The sequence below is a fragment of the Silurus aristotelis genome, assembly GCF_946808225.1.
Source record: "Silurus aristotelis genome assembly, chromosome: 16".
NCBI lineage: Eukaryota > Metazoa > Chordata > Actinopteri > Siluriformes > Siluridae > Silurus > Silurus aristotelis.
In genome coordinates, this window is record NC_139589.1 from 9691818 (window position 1) to 9712026 (window position 20209).

Genomic DNA, 20209 nt, shown 5'->3' on the forward strand with positions numbered 1-20209 from the left:
CTATTTAGATTCTTACGAAATCCACCTTGAGATATATATTTATTATTGACTGATGAGCTGGTGAATAACAGATAGCATATGCAAAATGCATATGAATTCCTGCATATTAGACTATATTTTTTGACTATTAATGCCATGATTCATAATGTCTCATGACACCTATACTCAGTGACAATTTATTCTTAGTATATTCCAGTCACACTGACAAAATGAAATATTATAATTATAAAATTACAAGCTTTCCTCTTTAAATATTAAAGCTATAAAACTGTATTTGAGCTGTTCTTAAAGATGTCAGAATACTTTATTTATTCTTAAATAAAAGTGTGTGAAATTATACAGTAGTTTTGTATAGAACATTTATGAGATCCCCAGATAAACAAGTTGGATAATCATTAATGGTTCCTCTGTTTAAGCATTTATTTCTGGTGAATGTAGAATAAGACTCTTTTGTTACAGAGAACTAGTGGAACCACACAAGTAAAATATAACTGCTTGCCAACTGCTAATTTCCATGTAAGCATAATAAACTTCTGCAAATCAGCCAGCAATTTTTAAGTCAGCAGAACAACAAATAAATTGGAACCCTTTAGCTTTTTACATTTGTCAGACTGCCCTTTTCAGAGTGGTTTACAATTACCTCATTTATATAACTGAGCATTTGAGTAATAAGGATGCTTGGTGATAGGATTTAAACTTCTAATAATCTCATTAGAAATCCAACATCTTAACCGCATCAGTATACTTGCAGTTATCTAATCAGCTAAAACTGGACAGCACTGAAAAAAGGACCATATAATTTCCAGTCTAATTCAGATTATTATTCCTGGCTGACAGCAGTGGAATCCAATGCGGCTCCTGTAGCCTGTCCATCTTAAGGTTCAATGTTTTGTCCATGCTGAAATTTTCTGTTCAGCATGGCTGCAAAAAGATCCAATCTAGACACTTTTCTCTGGCCTCTCATTTCCATTTACAGAACATTCCCTAGGCCATTTTTGTGTAAACTCTACAGAATGTTACGTGTGAAATTGAGAGATTGTGCTTAAACTACTATGTATCAGCCCATCAGATAACAATTTCCATGCCATGATTGAAACAACAGACACATTTTCCCCCTTTATAATGATAATCTGTGCAGCTGTACAGATGTTCCTAACAATGTGGATGGTAAGTGTATGTTTACACAGACAAATGTTACATATGTTTTTTTTTATTTATTTTTTTATGATACTGTCTGATCTGTTTAAGGGCAGGTCAGATTAAAGGACTAAAGCATTGCTGCATCTCTTTAGGTAGATAATTTTACAATAATATATTGTCAAATTAAATGTCAGATATGAAAAAAAAAAAGTTTTTTATATTTACTGTCTGTTATTTTTCGGTGTAGGAAAATAAAAGTAGACTAGCTAATAAATAGTTTATTTATATTAATAAAATATATGTTTGCACTACACTAAGATTGAATATTGATTTTACATTTTTTAAAGGGTGGATATTAGCTCAGAGGGCAAGATAATACTCCAGGATATTATCTTATAAAGATCTGTTTGTTTCGGAATTATATATCCTGTCAAAATATATTTGGGGAATCTTTTATTGTAGTTTAAACTTTATTAATAATAATAATGATAATAATAATACAATCCACAGGATTCCTAAGTCTTTGTTTCCACTAATCGTTATGTCTTATATCTTTATTTTATCATAATATTGTCATTATTATATTGTTATATCATTTTATTATTATATCTGCTCTCAGGTTATAAGAGGACACCAAATGAGTGATTTATTAATTTGCACTTGTTTGTTGAAACAGTTAATGTAAAATTCTTAGATATTATAAGATGGAATTTGTCTTACAGCTGATATAATAATAATTTTTTTTTACACATATTTACTGTTATTTCTCGCTCTAACAGAAATATATGCATGTTGAATAGCACTTATTGAAAAGGAATGCAGATTGGAATTTTTTATATATATTTACAGCTTTTATATTTCCCAATAAAATAGTCACCTTGTACATATAGAGTATTTAACTTTCAATTCTAAAACCCAAATATTCTTAAAAAGCTTGCATACATAAAAACAATCAGTCTACAGGTTAATTGTGTGTATTTGCCTTGCCTGCACGGATCAGTGTGTTTGTTCACATTACACAGATGTGTAACACGAGAACCTCATCAATGAATGTAAAGAGCTCCTAGTTTCCCTTCCCTGGCTGAACACAATATTGCTGTTGGTTGAAATATGAGTCTGTATTAGACATTAGCACAGTAGAGACCTCAAACAGAGAGACGGATGAGCTCCTACACTCAATCAGCATCTGTGATTAAATTACTCTCGTCTTGTGGCTTGAGTGTGCAAAGATTACGCAGTTTAAACTAGAAATGATGGATCTAACTAAGATGTTTATTTCATTATAACTTTCAAACTAATTGACATATTGACAGATTGAATATAAGGTGATAATTCATTGAACACCTTCTGGCTTATTTTCAAGGCAGATTACCATTTTTGGTAATGTGGTATCCATTGTGAGTGAGTGCTGGGAAAAGGTCATGACTGGGGTCATTTTGTAGGAATGCAACATCATTGTTTGGGCAGAGTGTATTGTAGTCTCCCACCTACTGTGTGCAAAGCAATGGAAAGGTACAAAGAGCACAGATCCCAGTGTGCTGCTAAATAATGTATAAGAAAAAGGTATCATCGCGTCATCTAAAACCCAGTCTCTCCTCTCTACTCCACTGAATTCCTGCACATGGAAGGGGGGGTGGTGGTTGTGTGTTGGTGGGGAGGTGCTGAGGGTGGACATGTTGGTGAATAATTCAAGGCAAATCAGTTTACAGACACTCAATCAGCTCTTACTGCCTGAGTACACCAGCAAAACTCGTTCCTCGGACAGGACACTGTTGGTTTTCAAAATATTTTAAAGAGATTTTCACGTTTTTCAGAGAGAAATTACTTGTGGATCTTTTTTTCCTAAAGGATACAGCATTGGTCACCTGAGCGTCATGGCACCATGGTACACAGAGTGGTAGTGCTGGCTGATATCTCCCTAACTGTATTCCTGCTTCCTCTCCTTTTGCATGGTAAGAGGTCATAGTTTATATGCAAACTGGCATAAACTTCTGGCATTGCAAATGTTAATTGCTGAATATATAATTTTATTTTCTTGTCATAATAGACGGGATACCAATTTTAACAATTTCTACAACAGAATTTTTGTTGTTGTTTTTTTCTAAAAATAGCACACCGCAAATTGTTTTGTTCCCTTTAATTTTGTAGCAATTCACCAAAACATTTGCTATTTATTAAGAAATAACACATTGTATTTGATATGTCATGTTACTAAAAAATTGTCCAACTCTTATTTGTCAGAACACTTAGTTATCCAAAGCATCGAAATTGTAGACTCCTTCCAAAAATGATAACAAACATAAATATCACTTCGCCATATCAACAAATATGCATATTTATTAACCCTTTCAAGAAAGTCTTCGATACAAGTCTGTAAATTAGCAAATTGTTACTATATATACATTAATATGACCTTGTAATTTGCATCTGTACTGCTATTTGAGCTGTTATTACACAAAAGTAATCAGATTTGATAATGCAGTTGTGCTGCAGTATATCTGTTAACAGCAATCTGTAAACAAACTAGTTTATTTTTATCCAACTTTTGACTTTTTTTTTTTTTATCCAACTTTTGACTTTTGTTTGCAGGTAAAATGCATATTTTTTCTTTGTTCTATTAATGCAATATTCTTTCAGGTCTGGAGATCGTGGACCCAGGGCAAGTCATCTACAAAGAAACAAGGACTAATGGAGTGGTGGACAAAGGAGTGATTCTGGAATGTGGGCCTACTCTCCCTGATGTCTACATTTGGAGTTTTACCAAGCCAGGCACTGATACTATTCGAGCCGTGGTGTATAACTTTGGGAAAGGTCCAAAACTCCAGCAACTGGCCAAAGATTTGGGTGACCTGAACGTCATCAGTAACACCGCCTCTCTGTCCATAACGAAGCTTCCTCTAGCAGCAGAAGGCTTATACACCTGCCAGGCTCTGTACGACACAGCGGAAGGAGCCAAGCTTTACTATTACTATGTGTACCTGCGTGTTTTAGGTTGGTGATTAGAGTGCATGATGAGATCTAATCCTGGATGAGCTCAACAGTATTTCTTACATGAGAAAATCAATCTCTTAATGCACCAGAGTCTAGGTTGTCTTCTAAATACTGATCAGTACAAGGTCTCAAGTTCACCTGGAAAAAAGAATAGGATAGCACTTTATCTAGATTGTTGCATTTCCAGGTATAAAAGCTTTTTAACTGAAATATAGAAGAAAGTTTAAATTAGAATTTACGGTGCAAATGCAAAACATTAAGCAATTACCTTAGAATAACTTATAAATTCAAGTTTAGACCAAAGCATTTTAATAGTATTTAAGCAAAAAAAAAAAAAGCACTCTAATTTAAACAGTACAGCATGGTTAGCAGGCTTCATGACAGAAAACAAATAGGTTTTGTATTTGTATTGTAAATGTTTAACATTTTTGACGAGTATTTGGATCAAGAAGTAGGTGGTAAAATATGGCTTTTAAAGATCTCCAGGTATCTGTACGTTTACAGCTCACATGATTTATTTCAAACTGATAAGACTCGTTTAGAGCTGTATCAGGTACATTACTGGCAAAGTTACAGTTTGTATTTTACTTGGAATCACTGCTTTAAATACAACCAATAAGACAGCAATGCAGAATCGACAATCAGGTCTAGGTCAAAATTTTTAAGAGCTCATTGCAAATTTTTAAGTGGTGTAGGAATAAACATTGCCCCAGAAATATCATTGATGCCAGAATAATGATTGTATAAGCAGTTATAAGTTGATGAAATTGTATTTTGGAAAAAATAAGTGCAAAATGTAAAAAAACGTGCTTCTCTGGGTATTCTCACACACTTAGTACACTCACACAATTAGTAGTAAAGCATGATTTGATTATTTACTAAATAAGGAGGTGAAGAATTAATTATGAACAAAAAGAAAAATATTGCTGTTAACATATATAGGCTTTCATTAAACACGGTAATAGTTGGCCAATTCAGGCTACCTGGCACATTCATTCAGTCATCTTCTCCCGCTTATCCGTAATTCGGGTCACGGGGGCAGCAGTCTAAGCAGATTCCCCAGACACTTCTCCGTGTCCAGGGATCGGGCTGTCAAGGCCCCCGCCTTCGACTGCTGCCCAATCCTCTCAGCACTGGTCCCTTACGGTCCCTCCTGCAGGTGGTGAGCCCACGGGAAGTACCTGGCACATGTAAAGCCCAATTGTTTACTTCACAAAGTGATATTTAATATATTGGAAAACAGTTGATATTTTTTAAAAGAATTGCTTTCAATATTTACAGTATGTAAATAATTTTACATGTACTTTAGCTATTATCTATTAACCATGTTGATTCAAGATCATTTTATATGCTGATGTATACAAATGCTAACAAGCCATGTTTAACAGATTCAGTTCAGTACTTTGTTTCTAAATTCTTTTCTCAGACTGTGACCCAGGCATTAATGCTAACAAACAATCATATGCCCATGGCAGGGTGAATATCAGACATCTATGCAGGCAGCTAATACACACAATAGCTGAGCAAGTGTGAACAGAAATATTTTGCAAGGCCTGGTAAATGTAGCCTATTTACTATAGACAAGCATTTTTCACTACTGAATCATCAGCAGCCATAGCATATTTGGAATTATAATTTGCATGTGAAAGTCAGAATAGATTGCTAGCTCACTATATGGTATATCAAGACAACTGCATTTTATCTTTTTCTACTATGAGATTGGAAATCCATTTAACATGCCAGCAAGATAAAATACATAGCTAAAAAAAAAAAAAGATGATTAAAGTAAATTTGCCTTTGCTTGTCAAGGCATATCTAGCACACGTAAACCGTCCATGTACTGCTGCAATGCTTGCTGTTAACAAGTTTACTGATTGTGGAAATTTCAAAATGTGTCCTACAGTGCCTGTGTCCAAACCCTATGTCCAGCTGAGTGACTCCTCACCTGTAGAAGGCGCATCAGTGTGGATGCGCTGTGGACTGGAGAATGGCACAGGCCCAATTTACTATGTCTGGGAACAGGAGGACCATAGTGGGCAGGTCAGCATACTGGCAGAGAGTGACAGCAATCTAATCAACATCACCTCAGTAAGCCGTAACCATACGGGCTGGTTTAAGTGCCTGGCCAAGAACGAAGTCAATCAGCAAAGTGGTGACCGCATCTGGATGGACGTTATATGTGAGTGGGATTTTAGGCAATAACTGTTTTCTTTATTTATATATTCCATATATTTCCTGCAAAGTTTAGCAGTTCCTTACACATATGTTCAATTTCTTTAGTTGGACCAGATCTTCCTCAGATTGATATAACACCGTATTCAGTAACGGATCGAGGATACTCAGCTCTAGAGAGAGAGACTGTTTCGCTTCTATGTCAAGCTTCCTCCAACCCTCCCAGTCAGTATGTCTGGTTCTACAACAACTCCCAGGTCTACACTGGACCACAGCTCACCATCACCAAGATCCTCCGAATGCACACAGGCTATTACGCCTGTCTTGCTCAGAACACTTATCTGAATACACGTTCCAAGAAAACCATCACTCTCACCGTCTACTGTAAGTCTATTTAGATCTTATGGCCATTTCCTCTCTCCATGCAATCTGCTCTGCTTAACTTTTAGTGTCGTCTTATCTGAACTTTACCTGTCTATCATTCATACCTTCACTTCCTATTATACTTTCCCCTATACCCATGCATACACATACACACGTTGTTTGATGTCCACTCTCTGGAGATGTGCAGCAAAATATAGTCCTCTGTCTACAACAAGCATCTGGATGAGGTAAAACCAACTTTCAGGCAGCTGTGAATATCAGGTATAGAGCTACGTTATTCGTTTTCTGCGATCATGACAAGCAGCAGCTGGCCTTCTTGTCATGATCTCAAATCTGCATTGACAACAAAAATCATAGGGCTGTATTCAGAGGTCAGTAGTACATGTGTATTGAGCCAATAGAGCAACTGCATACATTGCTATTCAAATCTCAGCCATAACTGTGGACTTGAGTGCTTCCCAGACAGTTGCATGAGAATTGCATAAAGCAGAGGAAGGTCTCATTTATATGCAATTTGTTATATGCAAGTTTTTCCCCCTACTTTTCTTGTGCAAAATCTAGACACTTCTACTCAAAAAAACATTTGACATCCTCAAAGGCATAAACTATACCCAGGTGATTTGCATATTCTGAATGGAGTATCCAGACACTCGACTTATGCGTGTGCACATTTTTTTTTATATATATATATTTTTGAATGCTGTGTAACTTTCTATGCATAAATATTGGCAGTAACGTTTGAATGTTCATTGCTAACTCTGAATACAGCCCAAAGTGCTTTGCCTAAGACTGTCAAACTGCTATAGAGTGCATCTATTAAGGTTAAAAATCCTAAGAATCTGTGTAAGTCAAGGATGTACTAGTAATAGATTGTTAAATCATTGTAAACAACTGTTTCTATTTGTATCTTTTTAAAAAACGGGGGTGTGTCCAGGGGTTGTGAGGGTTACCCCCTTTGAATTGAACTAAATTGAATGCTCTGTGCCTTATACAAAAGGATCCAGTAAATCATGATGCCCATCAGTGTCTACCATCTAGCTAGCACAATATAGAACAGTGCCTTTAGGTCTACGTTTTACAGGCTCTGGCTTCATTGGATCAGTTCCCTCCAGTGTTATTCAATGATTTTCTTCTCACAGATCCACCAGATGGTGTGCCATCTTGTTCTATCTTCCCAACTAATAACTACAATGACTTAGCTCTCATCTGTTCCTGGGAGGGGGGTTACCCTTCAGCTACCCTCAACTGGAGTCCATATGTGAATGGAGACAACTCACAGGGTGTTTATAACATAACTCGGATTCAGCCAGGGACTCAAACAGCTAACAACTCAGTATTCACCTGCTATGGCTCACATGTGGCACTTTCTTTATCACAGCGCTGTAGCACCAGGACATGTGAGCATTCATTGTTTACAGACCTAACCATAAAATAGGCTTTATTTCATTTATTATTATTATTTAAATTACTATAAAGTTATTCAGAAAATTCATAACTAAGTATTGAAATGCCATGTTTCCCAGGGTTGCCGAATGAAGAACCCCAGTGTTCTGCATATGCAACACGTAATAATGAGTACCTGATGCTGTCTTGCTCATGGGAGGGTGGTTTTCCTCGTGCTCTGCTGTGGTGGGCTTCTAGTTCAGGAGATATGCAGGGCACATCTGAGAAGAACTCCAACATCCTAGTCTTGCGCTCCAGCGCCACCTACAGTGGCAAAGCATTTGTTTGCAATGCCAAACATCCACTTGTTAAAGAGAGCAAGCAGTGCGTGTTAAAATTGGGTATGGACCATTCATTCAGAGCTTGAAGTCTAACTACTGCAATGAGTAAGGAACAGAATCAGCTAGCCATTCTTTTTATCTATTGTTTTGTTTTTTCCCAGAGGCACCAGTTTTGATGACTCAGCGCAGTGTTGTTTCAGTGTACGAAGGCAATGATGTTCAGCTGACCTGCATCCTGAGCAAAAACTATCCTGCAGTCACAGAGATTATGTGGTACAATAATCTGAAACAAAAGGTGGGTGACAGTGACACACCCAAGAAGTATGTTCTTCAGCAAGCTGCAGCCTGGTCCAATCTGACTGTACGGGAAACAGATGGCATGATGGATGGTGGACAGTACTGGTGCTCTGCTACCAATGCTGTAGGAGGCGCAGAGATTCCCATCTTACTGGTGGTACTTAGTGAGTGTACTACAATTTCCCGTAGACACAGATATCTGGTAATAACAATTTTTTTTATCATGGATTGTAGTGGAATTTAAATTGATATTATAATGAATATGATCGTCTTCAGTTTAATGGATTAAAAGTCTTACACAGCACAGCCATACACATTATAAACTCAACTGCTGTGGAATACCTCAAGGTACCATTCACTTATGTGTTGAAGATAGGTTAATGAGTTCCAGTTTCATATTGTTATACTTAAAACACAACAATAATATTGCTAATGATCCCAGGACTTCACACCAGGCACTTCATTTTTTTTTATTCCTTGAAGAAAACAAGTTTAAAATTTCTTCATTTTTAATGAACATTAAAGCTGAAATACAAAGATCATAAGCTGCAAGAATAATGCTAGAGACAAAGCCAGAGCTGCTTTACAAGGCATACTTTGTATTTTATTGCATAAATAGTTTTTGAATAAGCTGAGACATGACTAGTTGAATTTTAAAACAATTCAAAAGTATTTGCCAGGAGAATAAAATGGCTATAAAGAGGTGTTTACTAAATTACTACTAAAGTGTTAATGACTGAATCTTCATCCAGGGTACCCAATGCCTCCAAATGTCACCATCACTAAGATTGTGTACAGCAGTCATCAAAGGACAGATGTAAATTTGGAATGGCTGATCCTGTCAGATGACGACTTTACTGGATTTTTCATAGAGCGCCAAAATTTCCCATTCCCAATGTGGCAAAAAGTGGTAGGAGAACTGGACCCCAGCAGTCGAAGCTACCAGATCACCAACCTGGATCCTTCTGGGACATATTCAATTCGAATTACTGCTGTCAATCGCCGCACAATTGGACACCCCTCAGAGGTCAAGAGTCCAGGTGGGAATTGATATGTAATTGTATCAGGTTTATAACTTACATCTCATGATAATAGATATAGATTGTCACTGATACAGACTAACCTTAAAAACCTTTAATGTACTTAGTAACCTACAGTAAGACACAAGTTGTCTGATCTTTCAGCTACAGCTACAGCTACTAAGCTAATATTGCTACAGGTACTGGACCTGAACTACCCCATGTTTTGCTCATTGTGTTTTCTTTGCCCAAGGTATTTCAGGTTTAGGTTTGAGAGCATGAACTGTACATAATTTCATTGTAGGAGGCAGGGCCTGGTAGTGTAATAATACCAGACTGTTCTAAATAAATTATTTGAACTGGAAAAATAGACAAACACTGCAGTGTCTAATAAAAAACTGAAATTCAGTCAAACTGTGCTAATCCTAATCCACACAGGCAGATTAACTGTGTACATTGTGATGCACAAGTTAGCATAAATTAGCCTTGTAGCTTTGCGACAAAAAGAAAATAAGTTGGATGATCATCATGTTCCTGTATATATTTGATTTAACAAAGTATTTTATTGGTTTTACAAAACTGTTTAATACTTAAGAAACTATTTCCATCAGTTCCACTGACAATAAGCCAGCTAACAGAAATTGCTCTTTTTTTGTTTTGTTTTGTCTGCTTAGGTGAAATGCACCATCACAAGTTCACCAAAACAACAAACAACAACCACACTCTCTCTGACACGCTGTCTCTTTATTTGATCTGTCTGTCATCTAATTCTTTGACCTTTCCTAACATTACTGTTAAACAAAAGCAGTTTTATTTTGTTTGCATTTTTTTTTAAAGTTAAGACTAATGCAATCTAATGCAAAATAGAATCTTAATTAAACAGAAACAAAAATTTCATACTAATTAGTTCATCTTATAAAGTATTAAAACATTGACATGCTGTTTGTCAAATGTGAAATTTGTTCCATATTGATATTAAGATTTGCTTTCTTCCAGCTCTGCCAGGCTTTAATGCTTATCCTGCGGTTATCGGGGCAGCTATTGGAGGCATGCTTGTGGCAACGATTGCTACAGTACTGCTATTTATGTATGTGGTGAGGAATCGCAACAACAACCCCCGTAAGTTCGACATTGGTACAAGGGGTGGGTCTGTGCATGATATTTTTCATTGTAATTTAGGATTAAGTCTGTCTGCAAAGTTTATTTCATGCTGCTAATACATGTTGCAAACATTTTTACAGGGCTTCATGATTTAATATTTGGCAGGTATGTATGGATCTGTTATTTCTAAATATGTATTAGTAAGAAAAGTTAGTAAAAAATTTAAGTAATTATCATAATATCAAAGTTCTAGCCATACAACAGAATTTTTTTATTTTTTGGCCTGAAATGAGCTGCACCCATAGACAATGCAAAAATTAAGCTGCATTCTGTTACCCATTTCTTAACAAGCAAACTAATAATAAATGTTGTTTCATCTTATAGTGTGCAGGCCGCACAGGGTGCAAATATTTCCCTCTTACTTTAAACGTATTATTATTACTTATTATAATGAAATCTGATATACAATGCAAACTATATTGCTGTATATAGATTTATAATAATTTTTCCAATAAGATTTTATAAATGATTTCACTTACAGGCAAAATAGCCAGTCTAGAGAAAATATCAACTACCCTGAGGATGAGGTTGTTGGTGGGTCAGAAGCAGATAGCACTGGAGGAGAAACAAGTCAAGGTACTATACTTGAGCACAAAACTGATAGGTCATTAAAAAAATATAAATCCTACTGTCAAAAGGATTTGCCAATCTATTTAATTTGATACAGGTGGTACATTTAACATTTTTAACAGGCCATCCTATGCTGTTATAACTGCTGTCTACTCGTCTATTTAACGTGATACAGTGATAGTTAGCCTTTGCTGTATCTTTACCTAAAGAAACTGAGGAATGCTTTAATACTTAAGTCCCTTATCATTTGTGCACTCTTGTTAGCCTGTTAGCTAACCAAGCAAGCACTTATAAACAGAGTAATAATGCAGGTTCAAAATGACCTGGAAAGGTCTGTCCTTGTTTGATTGAGGTACAAGGATAAAAAAATTATTCTAAATTTGGGCACACCATACTCTTGAGCAAATTATTATCCAGGAAATATACCAGATAGGTTGTGTTTTTGTCACGGCATGCATCTGTGAGGTAAAAAACTCTGACGTCTGAGCATGCATCACTGACATCTGCTGTTTTTGTGTTTTATAATTCTCTGCACATCTCCTGATAACATTTTCTTTCCCAGGACCATCTGGATCTGTGGTGTTGCCACGACCTACAGCAACACCCACAAACCTCCCTCCAGGGGACGAACCCGTCAATGTCACCATCACCGTCATGGCCTCAAGCTAGAACCATCATGGAAAACAAAAGTTTTGATTTGATCTGACCGCGATATTCAAATAAACCGGAAGTGAAATGAGGATAAGTTCTACCTGAAGGATTTACAGTGTTGACACAGAGAAGACACTGTTTAAATAAAATTATAAAGTAAAAAAAAGAAAAAAAAAATTAAAGGTCAGGTTTATTGGCTCATTAGGACACATCCCTATTATGATACTGTACACAAATATTATATTACTTGCGAAATTTATTTACAATTAAGAAAGGATTACTCATTAAATGGTTCTGGAATCTTAAAAAAAATATATAAAAAAAGTTAACAATCATGTTTATTATACTCTTGAAGCTGAACTAAGTGAAAAAGACATATGTTGGGAAACTAAACATTTGTAAACAATAAAGTTATTTTCTGAATTTTGGTACATTTCTTTTGGTCTTTTTACATTTCACCTCTTTCACACCTACGCTAAAAAACAAAACAAAACAAAACAAAAAAAAAAAACTTTTTTTTTTATTTGCCAAATCATGGTTTTCTGACCAATCAGAATCCAGCATTCAATAAGACTGACCATTCTACTGTGAGATCAATTAAATTTTTATTGAACATTCAAAGGCCTATTAAAGACAAGACAAAGGGGTAAATATTTTGGTTTTAAAAAATTTATTCGTATTTATATACTAAACCAGAGCAGTAAAATAGAACTTTAAAAAAGTAAGCAAGAAGCAAAGGGTGACCTTGAAAGAATAAAAAGAGGGGGAAAAAAGAGAAACACAGAAATAAGCCTTTCAGTCCAATACAATGTTTTTACACTCCTATGCTTACGGAAGCATTGAACACAAGTGGAACATAAAAAGTAAAAACAAAACATGGAGTATGTAGAGTATCACTACTGAACCTAGGAGATTTATTTCTTCATGTAAAAACTATAGGAACCCTTTGGTTACTTATGATGTCCGACAGCTTCTGTTTGAGCTTCACGAAAATCTTCTTGAATTCCAAACCATCTCCCTAAAAAATTAGAGGAATTTTTTTTTTAGATTTTTAAAAACTTCAATTCATCTTCAAAATGTCAAGTCAAGCTTCTGCTTACCCTCGATAGTCTGAAATCTACAAGAATACGTTCCTCCATTTCCAGGAAGTGGATTTTGAAGATCAGCTTGTTGTTACGGCGATCCAGTGTGGATACTGTTGCCTGAAGAGAGAGGGAGGGCAAAAAGGGAATGCAATAAAAAATTTCCTCCTGAATCAAACAGTCATAAATTTACAGGATGTCCCTGTCATCTGTAGAGTACCTGATTGTTGCAGCTCTGTTTCCATGTGTAGCCCAGGTTTATACAGGTGTCACGGAGGGCCATGCTGGATGCCTCTGCCTTCAGGGTAGTGAAGAACCTGGTCATCCTCTTTACTAACCTGTGCCATGGGTTCTGTGGGATAAACAATGACAGTGACAGTTGGTACTTGAAGCAAAAGCGGCTATAGGGATGGCATTGGTGTGTCAGTCATTAAACAACTCTGTGGTGGAACGCATGACTTGCTAGCTATTATAATCTCATTAAAATGTGATTTTCCTGCATTACAAAATATGGTCGTTTTAGAGGAAGGGTTTATACCATGCCATAAGGTCCATTATAAGATGAAAGTCTGACAAGTCTTGGAATAATTAATCTGTGCTTTTGACCAAATGAAAAAAGTGTTGCTATTTAATGTACATTTAATTCTAATTAGACACACATTGATGACGTGAAATCTCCTCCATCACATTTTCTTGAGTATGTCACTTTTAGCTTTAGAAACGCTGTAGTCCATGATGACAATGTTGTTTACATTCCCTATTAACAAATCAATTCAGGTACGACATCAAACAGAAAAAAAGTTTTATCAAATGCAACTGACAGAGACAGAGGCAAAAATCATTGTGGACAATCCCACTTTTGCCCACAAAATCTCTCGTACGTGTCCGGGTGACATTTTCTTCCCCCCCAATAAATCCTCAATACCACAAATGGAAAATAGAACCCCAATACAATAAAACTAAAGTAATTCTTTCATTTATACTATGTATCCAACCACACAGTGTTTTAGAACACATTTGAAACAGGAAAAAGAACTGAACTTCATCTCATTTCTCTTTTGACATTGTTGCACAAAATTTGTAATCAGGCTGGTGCATTAACACGATCAGTACCAAAGTTCACTTTAGGAAAACATTTTCAGAACACATTTTTTTATTACACATAAAAAAATAAAATAAAAACACAAGTAGAATTTGTCAAACAAATAATGCCATAAAGTCAGATTTATTCATTTTGCTACATAATCTGACAAAATTTTGACACATTAATCCAAAGAATTTAATAAAGTCATTTTCCAATAATGATTGGAAATAAAATGTGGATTTTCAGCATTTTGTGTGTAAATAAATTTACATTTTTATGTCCTGATGAAAATTTATTTTTCCCTAAATATAAACGTAATATATTCTGGTGAAACAAAATCAACATGCTTTTTTGTGTTGATTTTTAAAGGCATTAGAGCAGCATAAATCTTATCAAATAGTAATATTAGTTCTCATAATATACTTGTGATATTGAATACAAACTCCATCCATGAACAGTGGAACTGTGGTGAGAACTCACAGATCCCATATGCTTATTGCTATAAACAGCCTTACAGGAAAACAGCATATGGTGAAGTGTTATTACCTGGCTAGCCCCCGGTGTTCCCAGCAGTTGGCTTCCTAATAACATGTGATCAGGGCAGGCAGGCTGGGAAAAGCTGACCTGAGCTCCATCGGTGAGCACCACATCCTCCCTGACTTCCCACAAGCCCTGTGGCTCTGGCTGAGAGCTGGAAATCTGCACCCGCTCATCACTGAGGAAACATCCAAGCACAAAAAGCTTATGATTTTCTCTTTCGACAGCTGGATAAACTATTAAAAATTTGTGTGACTAACTTAAAACCTGTTAGTTCGTGCAAGCTGAAATCTTTCCGAATCAGAGCGCAGCAACTTGGTCAGTGGTCCGTGGACATCAGTCTGCCGTTTTGCTCCTGCGGTCAAAACAAAAAACACGAGCAATGCTACAGTACACATATTCAGTTCTCAGGATGATAACTCTAACTCTTACAAAATAATACGCGAATGATTTCATGATTCCATCCCACAAGAACACTATGTGAACATTCCTTTGGACACATAACCATAGGATTTGCAGGTGCTTTTTGAACATCCCATTTCACATTGAATACCAATTTAATGTTATAATATCCATTACTAATCTGGGGAGATGATCCACTAGAATTTGAAGTGTACTAGTGTTTTGATTTGTGCTCATTCATCCACAAAGGCTTTAGTGAAGTCAGGTATTAATGTAGTCAGCGTTCCAATAAATTCCAGAGGTGTTTAGTTGGGTTGAGGTCGAAGCACTAAAGATTATATATCAAGCATCTAAAAATTTTTCCCTCCAATCCAACAGGTTTGGAGCTTTGAAGCTCTTAGTTTCGGTAAAGAGGAAATTTAATGCTACCATGTTCAAAGACATCCAATAGAACTGTGTTCTTCCAACTTAGTGGTAACATTTTGGGGATGAACCATATATGGTGATGTATGAACCAATACCTTTGTCCATATATCGTAAAACAGGGTTTAACATAAACTAACATGACAATCATTCTTAATATTTTTGTTATGAACTGGAATCTTATTCAGGGTGTATTCTTGCCTCATGTAAGTGTCATGCAATATAACATGCAATAATGGTGCATAGATATAGGATTACATTTAATTTCACTGTTCATTGAAAATAAAAGCATTCAATTGAAGTTGTTCACATTTTTCGGAAAAACTAAAAGTACAAATGGTGATTTTAGAAATGCAATATAAAGCAAATTAATATTTTGGCTTTTTGATCACAGCAGACTGTAAGTCTCAAATATTAGTATTATTGTCATTACTGCAGCACATATAAAAATAAATAAATAAATAAATCTCAAGACCTCTGAAACAACCCCAAACCTGATTTGAAGCTCCTGGTGAACCAGCGATGCTTTTTGATCTCAGGAATGGTGATCCGGTCTTCAGGACTATGGAGCAGGATCTTTGTTAACAGACCTACAAAAGAGGCAGATCTCAGAAGGTACATGATTACAAAGAGAAAAAAAAAGAGCTAAATTTCAGCCCTATTAAAACAGCAAGTTTCCCAAAGTGACGTGTCTCCAATAATAATGTAGCAGGAAGGCAGAAGAAGAGTTTCTACTAAATTTCTATTCCTATGAAAATAGAATATAGATTCTATCCATGTTTAAATCACACATTGGGACATTATCTTAGTTCTGTTGTGAGTTCGCATTTGGAATTTGTTGTTTTTCACAGACTAAACTTATTTAATAAAAAAAAAAAAGGGTTAAGAAAAACCCTGTTACAGACTGATCTCATCTAAATAGCTTGACGAGAAAACCATTAGCATCACATGATACTAGCATTTTGCTCTGTTAACATACACTTTATGGGCAAAAGTAGCAGACACGTGACCACAAGATATGTACGTGGTTCTAAACATCACAGTCCAAGTTTAGTCCCCACTTGCTCTTATAATAATCTCCACTGCTCTGGAAGGATTTTCCACTAGGTTTTAGAATGTGATTGTGGAGATTTGTGCTCATTTAGCCATAAGGGCTTTAGTAAAGTAAATTTCTTATATATGGTGAGGGTGCAGTCAGCATTCCATTTCATCCTAATGGTGTTCAGTAGGGTTGAGTTCAGAACTCTAAAGCAGGCCACACAAGATCCAAGAGTTCAGCCCATATAAACTATATCTTCACAGACCTCACTAATGCTACAAATCTAAAGACTATATATTTGTGTGCCTTCAACTTTGTGGTAACAGTTAAAAGAAGAAACATATATAGCCGGAAAAATTAGGTGTCCCAAAACTTTTTTCCACATATAGAGTAGTTCAAATATTTCACAGTTACATTACGCACCAGGGTATTAATTGACCATATCAATTAGTGGTAAAAAATAAAAAATAAAGGAAATGAAATGAGGGTCATTTTCTTGACTTTCTGAGGTAGGACAGAGTAGGCATGATCCAAAAACAAACAGAAATGCAAATAGTGAGGCAGTGTGCAGTGCTGATTAACCAGAAATAGCCAGCTGGTTGGTTTCAGTTAAGACAGCAAGGTAATATGTACTGTGTGTTAAATAGCAATCATGTGTGGCAAAGTTAGGAATATGCTGAAATGGCAGCAAAGTAAGCAGTGTTTACAGCAAAAGCAGATTATGTAGGTTTTTTTGTACAGTTACGTCCAAATACGATTCATGAGTCCAGAGCGAGAAAGTCGAAAAATGTCAGGAAGTCTCAACCAAACACACATGTCCACACAATTATGTACACACATGCAGCACTTTTACTGCTGGATGTCACCAGTTACTATAAAGAAGTTGCAGATCCCAATACTGGCTGCCGCACACACTCCATGTCTTCATTTTACACATCCATGTCTTCAGCAGCACCCATATTACATTACTATTTTATTAGAACTTCATAACTGTTACATGCTGTTTTTTGAACATCCATTTGACTGCTGCTATTGGTGTTTTGCACAACCTTTTGTGTTTATTTACAAGTACACTCCGGTGTACTCCTCTTTTGCACAGTGTACTGTATATTTTGTGTTTTGTATTTGTCCTACACTGTCTTGTGTCTTCTTTTGGCACCTGGTTGCACACGATGCACTTTATGTGGCGAGGAAATCTTGCTTCAGATCTTAGCTCTGTGTTCTATTCTGTAGCTCTATTTTGGTTTATGTTCTGGAGGAACGTTGTCTCATTTCACTGTGTACTGCATCAGCCATATAGGGTTGAAATGACAATAAAAGCTTCTTGACTTGACTTAGTAACGTTTTACTGGATGGCACAGCTACTATAGCATTCCACTTTTGACAACAAAGCAGGAGATGGATCACATGCACTCTAATGTCATTGCAGTGAACCCCTGATCATTCGCAGTTCGGAACTCGTGGCTCGAAAAAATTCATGGGATCTCATTTTGGAACCGAACAGCAAGTTGCGGATTATCCTAAAATAAACGTTGGGAATAACATTTTAAACTGTTTTTACTACAAATGTTTTAAAACAATATTGTATTAAATGGACATAAATGTCTAGATGAATTTGCTAAGGTACCATAGGGGCTGCATTGGTGCGTCCAAAATTCGTGGATTTACGTTTTTAGAACGAGCTCCGCGGGACCACTGTACTCTCATTAAAGCACGAAGTCGCTCCATATTCACATCAACTTTTCTCAGCTTTTTCATCTTGCTGAACATCTGGCCAATGGTATTTTTTTATGCTTCCTTACGACAACTCGCTGTATGTGTGAACATAACAGAAGGATCTTGATCAGAGTAAAAAAAAACTTGGGAATAGCCTGTTAATACATTTCATTTTAGAGGAAAACAGAAATTGAGGTAACCTAGCTGTCCTATCATCCACTGTGACCAGCCCTGAAACATTGTAAAAACACAACTTTTTGCTTCCAGTTACCGAGAGACATGGAATCAATTTTCTTCCATGGTGTGAGGTAGGTTTTCTTCTGCAGCCAGTCAGAATACTCCTGACAGCTCTCACTCGGCTGGTCCCACGGTAACTCTGTAAAAAAAAAGAAAAGAAAAAAAAAGCAGCCACATCCGTCAGTAATATCTGAGCAGACAGATGCTGCAGGCTCTGCCTCTGTTCCAGAAAACACAAACACACACACACAAACAGTCACCGCACCTCCAGCAAGCATGGCAGTGAGAACGATGCCACAGGCCCAGACATCTGCAGGCTGAGCGTTAAACTCGGAGCGGGACATCAGCTCCGGAGCCACGTAGGGCAGCGTGCCGCACAGACGGGCCAACTTACGCTCGCGGCCACGGTGCCGGAACATGGTGGCCAGGCCAAAATCTGTGATCTTCAGGTTATCTGAGAAAACATACACAATATATAAGAACAAGCATCCAAATCCATGGACATCTTTTCATTCTTGTCAAATCGTTCTTACCTTTGTCATCTAAGAGGATGTTTTCTGGCTTGATGTCTCGATGTGTGATTCCGATGCCGTGGAGATATTCCTGTGAGGACGAATGCAGATTAGGAACAATTTGGTGGAAATGTGCATTGTGAAAAAATGTTTCAAGTGTATTTTGTTATGTTTTAAAGGGTTCTTAGACCTGTACTCATAGCATGGCGAACAGATAAAAAAATTAAATCAATAAAATCAATCAATCAAAAAGTGTCTTGTTATAAAAAAAAAAAAAAAAAAAAAAAAAATGTTCCTAGAAAAGAAATGAGCTTTGCCTCCAGTTGAAACAGAGCTCCTCTTCATAAAGAACGATTTCAGCTTTAAGGGGTGATGAATCGGTCGGTGGAAAAAGGGGGACGGCTTTTCAATGCGTTCATTGTAATTGCATCTCAGACAGCAGAAAGCTCTAAACATTACTAACGGCTCCTATCAGCTCCAGTCTGGATAGAATCTTGGATTTCACTTGAGGTGACTGTGCACTGTACCGGTAATGGAGTTATATTACAGCATTGCAATGCATAACTGCCACTTCATTTCATTCCGCTTACTGCGGTCAGCATTCCTGCAGTTCTAAATTCAAAGCCATGCTTGTCCATTTCCTGTGAAAGGCAAAAATGCATTGAGGGAATTCAGAAGCCCTTAATTTAGTACAGTCTACTGTGGGATGTCATGAGCTTTCAATGTGGCAAATACTGTAATAAGGGGTGTAATGCTACACAAAATTCAAACTGACTATGATAAAGTACCATGGGGTCTTGATACTAAATATTTTTAATAGAACAATAGAAATGAGCCTCATTATGTGCCTCAGTTCCCTCGTAACTCAACATTATTATGTTTTAATAAATTGTATTTTAATCATGATACATGCACAATAAAATCTGTGTAATAGAAGATTAACACAAGGTGCATCTCAGCTTTCTGGTTCAGAAGTCAATGTACTGTTTAGGAAGTCAAACTTTTTAAGAGTTTTTTCAATTGCAAAATCTTTTCAGTAAACAGAAATGTGCACTTCTGGGGGGAAAA

General features: G+C 36.5%; 2 protein-coding genes across 2 annotated transcripts in view; one reads left to right on the plus strand and one right to left on the minus strand.

Annotated features, from left to right (window-relative positions):
• Positions 1 to 3022: 3022 nt before the first annotated feature.
• LOC310739463 (V-set and immunoglobulin domain-containing protein 10-like 2) lies at positions 3023 to 12532 on the plus strand (the record flags this gene model as incomplete). The annotated part of the gene is made up of 12 exons (XM_083565388.1): positions 3023 to 3092; positions 3778 to 4131; positions 6035 to 6310; positions 6412 to 6687; positions 7827 to 8084; positions 8211 to 8471; positions 8573 to 8872; positions 9461 to 9748; positions 10724 to 10846; positions 10969 to 10993; positions 11370 to 11464; positions 12021 to 12532. The coding sequence occupies 12 exons, from the start codon at positions 3023 to 3025 to the stop codon at positions 12125 to 12127; spliced, it is 2433 nt and encodes an 810-aa protein (XP_083421514.1). The 3' UTR covers positions 12128 to 12532.
• Positions 12533 to 12762: 230 nt separating this feature from the next.
• Positions 12763 to 20209, minus strand: part of chek1 (checkpoint kinase 1) — a 19706-nt gene continuing 12259 nt past the window's right edge. Inside the window, exons 5-13 of the mRNA XM_083563627.1 lie at positions 19163 to 19232; positions 18895 to 19083; positions 18664 to 18768; positions 16132 to 16227; positions 15080 to 15167; positions 14822 to 14990; positions 13412 to 13543; positions 13210 to 13311; positions 12763 to 13127 (exon numbers count right to left, since the gene is read on the minus strand). Of these exons, the coding sequence (XP_083419753.1) occupies positions 13032 to 13127; positions 13210 to 13311; positions 13412 to 13543; positions 14822 to 14990; positions 15080 to 15167; positions 16132 to 16227; positions 18664 to 18768; positions 18895 to 19083; positions 19163 to 19232 (1047 nt within the window). The 3' untranslated portion in view covers positions 12763 to 13031. The remainder of the gene's footprint in view (positions 13128 to 13209; positions 13312 to 13411; positions 13544 to 14821; positions 14991 to 15079; positions 15168 to 16131; positions 16228 to 18663; positions 18769 to 18894; positions 19084 to 19162; positions 19233 to 20209) is intronic.